Source organism: Oculina patagonica, chromosome 12 (assembly GCF_052425735.1).
Source record: "Oculina patagonica isolate OP01 chromosome 12, crgOcupat, whole genome shotgun sequence".
Classification (NCBI taxonomy): Eukaryota; Metazoa; Cnidaria; class Anthozoa; order Scleractinia; family Oculinidae; genus Oculina; species Oculina patagonica.
In genome coordinates this window covers 10,473,882-10,486,244 of record NC_135769.1, presented here as the reverse complement: position 1 = coordinate 10,486,244, position 12,363 = coordinate 10,473,882, and the positions used below count along the sequence as shown (strand labels likewise).

The following is a 12,363-nucleotide window of genomic DNA, read 5'->3' as shown; positions in this document are numbered from 1 at the left end:
CTTGTTCTTGTTCTTGTTCTTGTTCTTGTTCTTGTTCTTGTTCTTGTTCTTGTTCTTGTTCTTGTTCTTGTTCTTGTTCTTGTTCTTGTTCTTGTTCTTATTCTTATTCTTATTATATATTCTTATTCTTATTAATTTGTAGATAATATCCGTGCCTCTAACGTTCTGTTTTAAACTGTGCTCTCCGAACACCTAACATGGGTTACTTTGCATATGATGTATTAAGTTAAGTACAATCTCTTTTAAAAAATATTGAAAATGTCCTGTCCATGACTGATTTAGCTTTCTGCTTGATTTTCAGAGAACTTACATCAATGTTCAATATTTCGAAGAACAGGCCATGGCAACCGGCGAGGGGGCTTCCTAAGAAGATGCACTTTAAACCAGATCTAAAAACGTCAACATCCTACGACGAGAAACCTTTGAAATAGATAAAACTTCAGATTAAAATAACTAAAAAATAATTATTAACTTAAATATCCAGGTCAAACAAGATGTTTTGTAGTCTAGCGTTCCTATAGCCTGTTACGCAAAAAAAAACTACAACAACAACGACGACGACGACGACAACAAAGAAAAAAAAAAAAAAACACGCCAACAACGGAAACGGCAACAACAGCAACTGCTGCGTAGAAGGCTAGATGTTTTTCGAAGTAGTCTTTTTCTGGTTTGTTGCTAAAAGCTGATTAATTCACCAATTCGTTTTAAGTATATTTAATATGAGGTTATATGTGCTGTATGACAAAGTGAATATGTGGCTTATTGGTTACAGATTGCTACATTCACCTATGAGCATTATTTAGACTGAGTAACTTATCAGGCCAGGGTATAAAGTCTAAATTCACACGAGAGAACCCAATGCCGAGCCCCATTTTCAAAATAAATTATCCAAAAAACATTTTTTTACGAATTGTGAATATAAGCATTTACTGATTGGTTCTGCCATTGCTTATAACCGGATTTTTTTTGCATCCAGGTACATGAGCCTATATATACCCAATGGGGAGGGGGGGGGGGGGGGGGCTTATAAGCGGGGGTGCTTATAATCTTTTCAGTAGAGATACTAATTATCATGCAACTTTCTCTTGTAAAAATTAATATATTGCTGGCTTGCAACCACGTGACAAAGCGGCCATGTTGGGGATTAAAACAATAACATAAATTTACGCAAAATTTACATGATAAAAAAGTGAAATTCCCAGCGGAGGAAAACGCTTTGTTCTTGTCCCCCAGCATGGCCGTCATGACGTCAGTTGCAAGCCAGCAATTATGGGCTGTAAAATGATTAGCTAGAATACGCCCTTTGCAGCTGGCATGAAGTCTCCAGCTTTAGCTGATAACATTTTTAATGGTCTAACATTAAATAGAGTCGGTAACACCGCTAAGTTTAAGGTTTTTGAACATTCAAGGTGAATAGTGATGGTTTGGATATTCGCTTCAGTTTGCATCTATCGCATCTATACCAATGCTATTAATTGATTGCTTCTACTATAAATTTTGCATAGAATTTTATAATTTAAAAAACTAATTAGTGCAACTTTTCGTTTTTGACGGATTTTTGTGTAAAGAATCGCGTTTTTTTGTTTCAGAAAACAAATTAAATATGAGGAATCAAACTTGTTAGCTTTCACAACTTTTTTTGCCATGACGGCGCTTGTCTCGTTGGGTTATTTGCCACGTGACCTTGCGTGGTCTTGCGTGGCCGCTTCGCGGCTCGGTAAATATCCACCACTAGCCACCTCCATTTCGGTGACTAGTTGTTAATTATCCGGAAATTGTTGTCTTCCCTCGATCGCGACGGTGACGGCCTGTACATCACGCCACACTTTTTTTTTATCAGTAGTAGGATCATTAGAGTGTGTTGGTTGTGACTTGATGGCGTTAGAAGGTATATAGTAGGTGTTGATACCATGGAATACTACGCGTGTGTTTTTGTAATCTATGGGCCGGGTTCTGTTCATCACTTGGCTTCTACAGTTTTAAACAGCTATGTTTTTTTTTTTTCACACAAGACACATTTCAGGTGTTTCATCCAGGCTATTTGCTGTCTTCCTATTCTGTCTTAAAGGTCAGTTAGCACATCTTGTTCCCAGGTGATGGCTGGAATCGAGATTTAAATATTGATCTGTGGGGGTAGGTTTTCGAAATGTAGTAGCTTTGGCAGATTCTTCGTCTTTAATCTATATATTGTGGTTTAATGTCGCTAATCTCGCTACAATCTTGCGTTTTTGTTTGTTCTTTATTCATTATCAGAATAGGCAACTCTTTCCCATTACCATCTTTTTACCTGATTTTTTTTGGTTGGGGAGAAGGCTTGGGGGAGGGGGTTGTACGGTTATGTGCGTACTAGTTTAAACTACATTTATATGTACATTTACATTTTTACCATGACATAGAAAATACAGTCAATCAAAATTCAGGAAAGCCGTTGTATATTTGACGGTTTTCAACTCAACCTTCCCATCGTGCGCTGCAATTTTATTCTCGACGTTATTTAGTAAGCGTATTTTCTATGGCATGGCATAAAATAGTAACAGAACACTTTCTCGTGGTATGCTATGAAATATCCCACTTGTCGCTTGTATTTTCTTGGTATACGCACTCGCCTAAAGGCTCGTGTGTATACCGAGAAAATACAAGTGACTCGGGGATATTCCATAGTATAACACTCGAAAGCGTTGCATAACTAGTATGTATATGCATGAACTGTGACGACTAAAGCCTACAACAAACAAAATATTCAGGAGAATATATATTTATAGTTCTTCGTAGTAACTGAGTAAAAAATATATATTTCGGATTATTATATCTCTGAGATGGTACGCACGCTGTGATTTTTCAATTTTACGAGCCGTATTCTGCACTAGTACTGCCTGCGAAATTTGACTAAGAGTTCTTCTGATGCCGTATGCCTTTGCAAGTTGAAATGTCTCGCGAATACAATTTTAAAAACTTCCTACAACGTTCGCAGTCAGAGGAATAAAGCGAGGCCGAACAAAGGCGAAGCGAAGAAGGTCTACCGAACTTTAAACTCAATTTTTGTGATCTGTTGGAAGGAGGAAAACTTCCCTGATGCGGCAAACGTAGAGCAAACCGAGCAGGATTTAAATCAAGAACTTGAAAGTTTCACTAGTGCCGAGAAATCTGCAAACACGGTCAAGAAGACGAAAAGTGAATGGAAATTGTTAGAAAATTATTGTCAAGAGCAAACTGATGGAGCATTTCATGTAGAAACGCGATGGAGCTAAGTACGAGCCAGACGGCATTTCAAGCTTTCAACAAAGCATTTAACGCCGCCTTAAAGAGCTAAACTTACCCTTCAACACCCTACATGATAAAGCAGTTTCAGTATTCAAGCCAGAATGCCGTCGCTCTTTGCTTAAGCAAACATTGGATCTAAAATTTTCTAATTGTGTTTTAATATTCAGCAACCCCGGGAGCAACCCATGCCAAATGCACCTAGCACCTCTTGGGAAGACACAACTTAGCATTACGTGGACGGCGATATCTGAGGCTTTTTTTCAAGTAGTTCCATCAAACTTTATACGTGTTTTCTCGTTCAGTATTTTCTAGAAACACTGCCATAAGTTTTCGAAAGTTTGATAAGCTATTAAAACATGTTGTCAATCGCGGCACTTTCGTTGCCAAGCAATTAAAGAACTTTAGAAGTTATTCTGAACTTGCACTGTATGTAGTTATCATCCTGTCACTGAAATTACTGTAAAACTAACTGCAGAAAAAAAGTAGTGAAGGTTGGATTCAAATTATCTTTATACGCTTTTCAATCGAGCTATTAAACGGTCGAATCCGGCGTTTACGAAAGCCAATGAAATTCACTCGTCCTTTCGTCTTTGACGTACGTCAGTCAAACGAGCCGCTTCCAGCACGCTTGACTTGGAATGTTTTCTTTTCTCCAGAGTGAGAGATATGATAAATATCTTATTAACCTCGTTTTCTCGGCCCGTACTGTAAAATACGGATCCTCGTTTTTTCCCGTTTCCTCGTTTTTTTCCCGAAGGGAAAAACTCGGTCCGTATTTTACAGTACGGACCTCGAACTCGATTAATAAGAGGTATGGATTAGTAATTACATTATTCACGTCATTGTGCTCGGGTTTGCGGTTGTGTGCCGAAATATGTAGCGATCGAATTATCATAATTAGACTTACAGCTTCGAATAGCGCACGTTGTTGTCGTGTCCAAGTTTTAAAACAGAAGATTGAACCTTTCAAAAAGTTAAGTATAGTTTTCTTTTTACATTTTTACTCTTTATTCCCTGCGCCTGCCCTCCCTTTTTATGAACCCCACCAGAGCCTCTGCGGAGGAAAGAGTTACACGCTGGCTTCTTGTGTCGCTAAGTTACAAAAAAAAAAAAAAAAAATAGGTCTTCCTATTGTGTTTATAAACAGGATTTATTTCCTTGCTTTATTCCTCTTTCACAAAAGCGTTTAGAATTATCTCACAGGCAATTAGTATCGTGCCACTAAATGCATATCACTTTAATTAACGTGAACCGATTTTAAATGTATGGTTTACCTAAAGGAAAATATAGATCTAAAACTAAAAAAAATGTCAAATTACTTCCCTTTTTGGGGACGGAAGAAAAGTCAGGGGATAGATAACAAAATTACGGTATTGACTTAAGCTACTAAATATTGTTAGAAAAAAAGTACAGAATTAAGTGTTTATAACAAAGAAAAATTAATTAATTAAAATTAATTAATTAATTAAAATTAATTAATTAATTAAAATTAATTAATTAATTAAAATTAATTAATAATTAAAATTAATTAATTAATTAAAATTAATTAATTTTAATTGTAAAATTAAAGCTAAAACTCTTACGATATGCATAGTTAAAATGGCTTGGCATTCCAAGAAAACTACAACTCTTAAAGTTAACAGGATTTTTTCCAACCTTAATACAAATGACGCGGAAACAAATCTCAATTGGCAAACAAATTTAAGTGCATCAGAAACAAGACCCGTGAATCTGGGTGGCGTCTGTCGTGGACATTAATAAGATCCAAGGTTCCGTATCTGTTGCATCCCAGAAATGTATCCCTGTATTTCTTACTTTCAAACATCGAGTAACTACCGTGGCGCCATGGGATAAAACGTTCACTGTCCATTATATTAGGTTTCTCGTTATCCAGGGCAGGCTGAAGGGTAAACAAAGTTGAGAATATCAGTATGCGTATGGAAAATATGCATTAATGCTCTCACCCATGATTTCAAAACAAGCCAATCTTTTATCACTTTACAGGCAATTTTTGGGGAACAATTCGTATTACGCAAATGAAGAAGAACTTCAAGCACCGGATGTGATGTGATCACCCTGAAGTATCACGTGTATTCCGAAGTTTGTTTATTCGAGAAAAAAAGAACTTAATCACAATACATAATGCACAATACTTGTATGACCATTTCACTCACTTTCGTTATAACGACGTACTTGTTTGCTTCTTCGCCTTCTATCACTGACAAATAGAACTCACTTTGTGTTTGCGACGCGTCATTTAAAGTCAGTAGTAAGGTGTGTGACGGCTGCGGGAACACCGTGCTGTTTAGCACATTTATCAAACCTTCGAATGTAAACAAAACTCATCAATGCTATTTGGGTATCTTATTTATTGACTTAAAAGACATTATACAAAGACGGGGTCCCATGTTGTTGCGATTGATTATCATGGAATGTCATTAATCATTAGATGAGGCCGAGCCTATTAATATAGAGTTTGAGTTCAGTCATGATGATTATGAGAAAATCAGTTAATTAATTATTTAAGCACACAAATGGTTCCCTAACTTTCATCGTTACCTTTCATAACGACCACTAAAAAAAGATAAAAAATGGCTTATTAATGAGCTTTCGTTTGCATAAAATAAACTACAGTGCAACATTTTGCAGACAAATTCAAGGTGCCGTTCGACATACTTTACATCGCGCCCGAGCCTTAACCAAAAATCAACATGTAGAAAGGAAGGTTTTACTAAAAAAAGAAAAAAACAAAAACAAACAAAGAATGCAAACAAGCCAAGCCAAGCCAAGCCAAGCCAAGCCAAGATAAGACAAAAGAATAACAAGACCAACCGAAAAAAAAACCTTTAATGAACCAGCGGATCAGATCGAGGCGGCCAGGGAGATTCGCCCACGTGTTGCAAGCCGTTTTCAGGAGGCTGCTTAGTAAATTACTTGTGTTAATGATAATGATAATGATAATCAATTTATATAGTGATAATGATAATCAATTTATATATTGTGTTGGTTGAAAGCAAAATTTCAAGCGGTTCCTTTTTCCTTCTAACACATTCACATTACTTAAACTTCTAGTTTCATTGAATGGTCTCAATTCAGACCTGTCGTAGCACACAAGGAAGGTACTTACTAGACCTATCATCGTACGATCCAGAACATTTAATCCCTGGCCTGCCGACTATGACGTCCGATTCTGATAACGTCATTAAGGAGTCTCCCTCATGACTAATCAGACTCCAAATACAAAAGTGGCCAGTTGATGGTAAACTGCCGGTCGTCTAAGAAAGAAAAAATACCCTGTAATTTTATTATTTGGATTAATGAAAGTATACGAATATCAGAGAATATAAACCAGCATTCGGCGGCATAAGTGGAATAATGAATTTAAAAAAATAATAATAATTTGCATAATTTAGCCACATATCGACTGTTTTGACGTAATTCTTCGCTTTCTCCAGTTTTCTTAAGCAACGTTACATTCCATTAGTATTTTGCCTTGAATTTGTGTTAATTTTTGCTTTCTAGTTCTGACTATAAAAAAAAAAAAATCCAATATGGCGGATCCAATGGCGGATCAAATGACGTCATAAACCAAAAAATGAGTCCCTTGTACGTAGAGAAACTTAAGGGATTTTTCCTCAGTGTAAATTAGTTGTGTTGTGCTTGTAGGAACAAGAGAGAAACAAGAGAGTTCCGCAAAATATGAAAGGAGAGAAAACTATAGAAACAAATAAACAAGCTAACAAAAGAACGAACGAACGAACGGACAGAAAGAAAGAAAGAACAAACATAGTATTCACGCAGTATAAATGCCAAACTATGCGCTTATGAATTCGGAATTTTTTTGCGTATCCGTAGAAATGGTCACTGTTAAGTTTCTTTAACTCACCGGTGGCTTGCCATCGGGGTTATCCGACATATTGCGACGACAATATTTTAGGGTCTGGCGGGTATTACACAGGTTCGATGAAACCACTGCTGGCAAACAAGCTCTGAACAGCACCGCCGTGTTCTTTCCCTGGTGGCCAAAAAGCTTCAACATCTTACTTCTTTGTCAATTCTTTTCCCAAAGTTGCTTCTACCTCGCGATAGATTAGTCTGGAGTCCGGCTGAATGGGTGAAATAGTCCAAAGAGAAGCACATAATAATTAGGTAACTTTCCTTCAGTTACAACAAACGAATATAAACTTTTACCGAGACAAAAGTTACAGCTAACAGCGTTCCAAGCATAAAATAAACTCGGTAACGTTAATAGTTGCAACGGCTGATCAGAAACGAAATCCGAAACGAAAACTAAACAAATAAATACATACAGTACCCACCTTGGTTAGCTCATGCACCAAACTTGCCTTAACGATGAAAACGAGCGTAGACAGACAATGGCTGAGAAACCGGACAGTTACTATCGCGGTATCGTCTACACTTCAACTGAACTTACTCCATAGAGCGCTTACTTATATATCCTAAAAAACGTGCTTAATAAATTCAGCCATTCGTTTACGTTTGTTAGAGGAAATAGCAGCCTAAAGCTGCTATCCACATAGATCATTACTACATAATGACCACTTGAAATGATGACTATCCGGCTTTTGTAAATTCTAACAAAAACGACACGTTGCTTAAAGGACATCACGTTGGACATAACTACATAATGACCACTTGAAATGATGACTATCCGGCTTTTGTAAACTCTAACAAAAACGACACGTTGCTTAAAGGACATCACGTTTGTTGTACTTTTTTTGTTTTCCGTCGCGATATGCCCAAAGAAGCCTTCTCCTGAGAATTTTGGCATTTCACTAGACTGAGTGAAATGATTGAATCTACGTTCTTGGACTACATCTTTATACTTGCATTCATGGTAAAGTTGCTTATACGTAATGGAAACAATTACAGTTTAGAAAACAGGAAGACATAATAGAACCATTGTTAAGCGTGGGTGTGTGAACTCCACTCGTATGTTACTGAATTCAGTTTTGCTATATTAAGACGCGAGTGCTTTACTAGAAAACAGACCACTGATGAGGCCCTGTTAGGGTAGGTATACATGTCTCCCGTCTCACTTTTAAAGTTTGACATGTCGCGATTAAGAATGTCGCAAATCGCTGCCGGAATTTTGTCATTTCGTCTAAAGACGTACATGAGTAAGTTTCTTAAATATTTTAATTTCTCAACCAATTACAATAGACGTGAGTAACCTAAGTACACAGAGCAGGAGTTTCTCTGGTATTTTAAGAAGGCAGTAGTTTTGTTTTAATGTCTCGACCAATTAAAACCGAGCAGGAGTTTCTCTGAACGTGACTCTGAACTAAGTGGACAACGAAGCAAGAGTTTGTCGTGCATTTTGAAAGAGCCTTTAAGATTAATGTAATTATTTGACAGATTAAAACACGACGTGTCTAAATTTAGAACACATGTACAATGATCGTGAGTAACCTAGGTACACAGAGCAGAACTTGTTTGGATAAACACAAGAATGCACGCGCAGTTGAAATCACCAACAGAGTAGTTTGAATATTCGTTAACTTTTGAGTGATGCGTCCCAGAATGCAAAACTTGTACTTTGTCATGATTCTCGCTTTATTGTAAATTTTGTTGCATTTATTTTTCCGGCAGTGAAAACAACCGACCGACTTTTGAGCACGTCTTATTGTCGTACTCAAACTACTTTAATATAGTTCCACGCCTTATAACCCAAACCAATTATCATTAACATTGCGTGATCCAACCTCACACTGAGCCTGCCTGCGGGGCATAACGAAACAATCAATGAAATGTAAAATAAAGGAATAATCCAAAACGTATATAATTGGGACACTTAATGCAATGTTGATTTTCTCGTTTCCGTTCTCTTTCTGCGGTGTGCTGCTAAGTATACACCATTATATCCTTTGTAAAGAAATCAAGTAAAACTAAAAAAACGCAGACAGCCTTTCGTACTTTCGTAATCTCCCATCTCTAGAGATCGCGGACCTCCGAGTCCGCGAATAGTATGTCCTGCGGTACATTGACCGTAGAAGCGAACGCAAGAATTACAAAGAAAATGTATGGAGAATGAAATGTTTTATTAAATATTTCTTGACAAATTAACAAATGTAAAAATGTGAAAGCGGAACACAATAGATTGATGTATTAAGAACCACATTGTACAAGAATTGAAGTGCAGACTTCGAATTTCATTTGTATTCATGAACGTTTTCTGCGAACAGTTTTTGAGACCAAAATTATAAGGCGTAGAGGAGAAATGTATGGCGAAAACCGAAAACTTAAAGTTTATAAACGGGGATTATCGGCAAACTGAATGTGATCGAAAAAATGTGAAAGCAGATTTGATAAAACTATACATGAATCTAACTCACCAAATGATTTACAACTCCTTCCGATTAGATTTCATTTGTATCTTTGCCGTTAGAAAACCACAAAAAATCGCATACTGTAAACACAGGGCGGCAGTTCACATTGAAATCCCAAAATCCGCTGTCTTTGAGCTACGATATTTCAGCCGTCTTTGCTCCAATTTTGCCGCAAAAGCCATCGTTTGAAAGATCTTTTGCTCCATTTCTAATATCAGGCAATATTTATGACCAGTGGTTTTCCTACTTCACAAAATATTACTCTGTGTAGGCTGCATTTTTGTGTACCATCGTAGATGTATATGAGCCCAAAGTCAGGCTTTCGAGTCAGCGGCTATTACCAAGTTTCGCGAGCGGTTAATGTAAGATGCATCAAAATTCGCCGACTTCAATGTCCGCGATTTCTAGCGATGGATCGTAGTGCTAAAGGGAAGGTACTTCATTTCTGTATTTGACCGTTAATGTAAGAATTAAAATGCAAATGAAACGTAATTATGCCATGTTTTGTTATGACTACAAAACAGAACATATTTTTTAATACATGAGTGAGATTTGGATAAGACATATCTAGCATTAGGTGTCAATATATGAAGGTGTTATACATTATACCATCTGTTACATAAGTACATCTCTCACTTCTTAAGGTTACGAATGAGTACTTACAAAACGGAGTATAAGCGAGGGGACCCTTGTCTGTGCAATTTATAAACACAAGACTTCGTAATGTGGTACGCTTGTTAATCAGCTTGAAATGACAACGTTAATGCATTTCTGTGTCTAATTATAACCCATTTCAACAAAACTTTCAACACTTATTATATTGATAAAAAGAAAAGAGGATTTCAATGCTTGTAAACTTCATATTTGCGCGTAAAAACATTTACATTTTGTAACGACATTTGACACCTTAACCGGTAACTTTTGATACCTTTCATTATTCTCTACATCAGATGTTTAATTACTTTAACTCAGTCTTGTTAAATGTCTAGCATAAAAACCAACTTTTTCATGCCTATGTTAACAGAGACTATGGAACTTTTATCCACTGAGGTTAAAACCCCAAACGTCTGGATTTGAGTTTTAATTTGAACTTGGCACTTTTTAAAACACTTAATCAACTAAGTTATTATAACAAACAAGTATCACTCAGCGTACAAAGATTTATTCCTTTGAATTCTAGACTATAAAACAGGCGATTTTCTCGGCGGAACTTGGTGCCTGTGCTGTTCTCCCTAGCTAGCCTATATACGGCACTGACGGGGTTCTTATCAAGCTTAATATAGCTTGCTTTTCTAGATCTGACTTTTTGTTTTAGATTTGTTATTTTTTTAGTCATTGTCATCTAATTTGGTGTCATACTGGTAGTTTACTTTTGTTTGCCCACCCCTTAGCGAATTCTTTTGTTTTTCCTTACCATTTTTATTTCGCCATCCTTTGTTTTTGCATGTTTTGCTTCAGCATATTTCCTTTTGGGTTTGCTTGACAGTATAGTTAACTCATTTTTACACGTGGTTCGATTTTTCTGCCCTGTTATCTGTTTGATTTGCTTAGATTTTGGACGTCCTCACCCTCACCATTTTTTTTTTCCTTTCTTCCCATGGTAGCCTGAAAGGGGGGGGGGGGGATAACCTATCACTTGGGTGGGTTCTCTTGTGTATCTTCCGCGCCAAATTGTTTATCCTGTGTCATTTAATTTATCCTCAATTTTATTTCTGGTTCTGTCAACCAATGGATGGCAGTCTGGTCTCATTTGCTGTACGATTTGTCTGTGTGGAAAAGTGTACGGCTTTAGGCCACGGATCCGGCTAAGGCCGTTTCAACAGGATTGGTTAGTGTCTTGCTAGCCTATCGTCTTTAGTCATGGGCAGCTGGATAAGATTTTCTGGTTTGAAATTTGGGCCTCGTGTTTTGAGTTCTGGCAATGTTTTGGGTCACCGGGTTTTGGGCCATGTAAAGCGCAAGCTTCTGGGCGCGGGAGCATATCTCAATCTTTTATTAGCGAGCGTGAAAGGGACTGTCGCGAATAGTACATTATCCTCCCTGCTTACTCATTAGTAATCTGACAGCCTTACGGAGTTAAGTTCTACTCAGCTGGTCATGGGCTCCTGTACTCAGCGGCTGTATGAGTATGGTTCCTTTTGTCCGGACTTGCTCCTTCACAAGCAGAGCCCTGATTACTAACTAATACAGCAGCGCTAGTAAGGGATGTTAAGAAGGCTTAAGTCGCCGATACCACTGAAACTCATTTTGTTGCGGGCACGTGTGCTGGGAACCTCCCTTTCTCCCGGAAAAGAAGGAAACCTGTTTAAACAATCGCTGACAGGTTTTTAGGAATGATACGGGAAATATGTTTGCTTTTCGCGCCAAAAAAGAATCTAGCTTGACGCCCGATTACGGGAACTGAAGCCTCTATAACACTATGTGACGTTGTGTCCAATTTTCGCCGACTCCGTGACAGCTCAGGCTACGATATCACTGAGAGTACCAGTCCACTCGGTAAGTAAAACGGAAGCTAGCCGCAGAGCCGGTCCACTGTTTTGTAAGCTAGGGCCATTGAAATCACCTTTGGATCTGTAACCGGGAAACACAACCTTTAACATCCACGGCAGTTTCCCTGACGTGTCTTTTCCATAAGGAAGTTGAAGGAGAAGTTCACTCTAGAATGACCATTTATTTTCTTTTCGCCAATAAAAAGTTATACAGAGATATGTTATTCACCAAAATGTCAGCCTCCAACCTGCGCTATAGCCCT

General features: G+C 37.6%; 1 protein-coding gene across 2 annotated transcripts; it reads right to left on the bottom strand.

The window, feature by feature from the left end:
• LOC144633308 (uncharacterized) lies at positions 1-8,071 on the bottom strand. Of its 2 annotated transcripts, none has more exons than XM_078492174.1 (6): positions 7,581-8,071; positions 7,148-7,367; positions 6,389-6,536; positions 5,436-5,584; positions 5,077-5,161; positions 1-420 (listed from the first exon to the last, which is right to left on the bottom strand). In XM_078492174.1, exons 2-6 carry the CDS (start codon positions 7,298-7,300, stop codon positions 407-409), a joined length of 549 nt encoding a protein of 182 aa, XP_078348300.1. In that variant the 5' UTR covers positions 7,301-7,367; positions 7,581-8,071; the 3' UTR covers positions 1-406. The 2 variants fall into 2 exon arrangements, with proteins under 2 accessions (XP_078348300.1, XP_078348299.1); XM_078492173.1 differs by having other exon boundaries at positions 383-420; positions 4,918-5,161.
• Between the last annotated feature and the right edge of the window lie 4,292 nt (positions 8,072-12,363).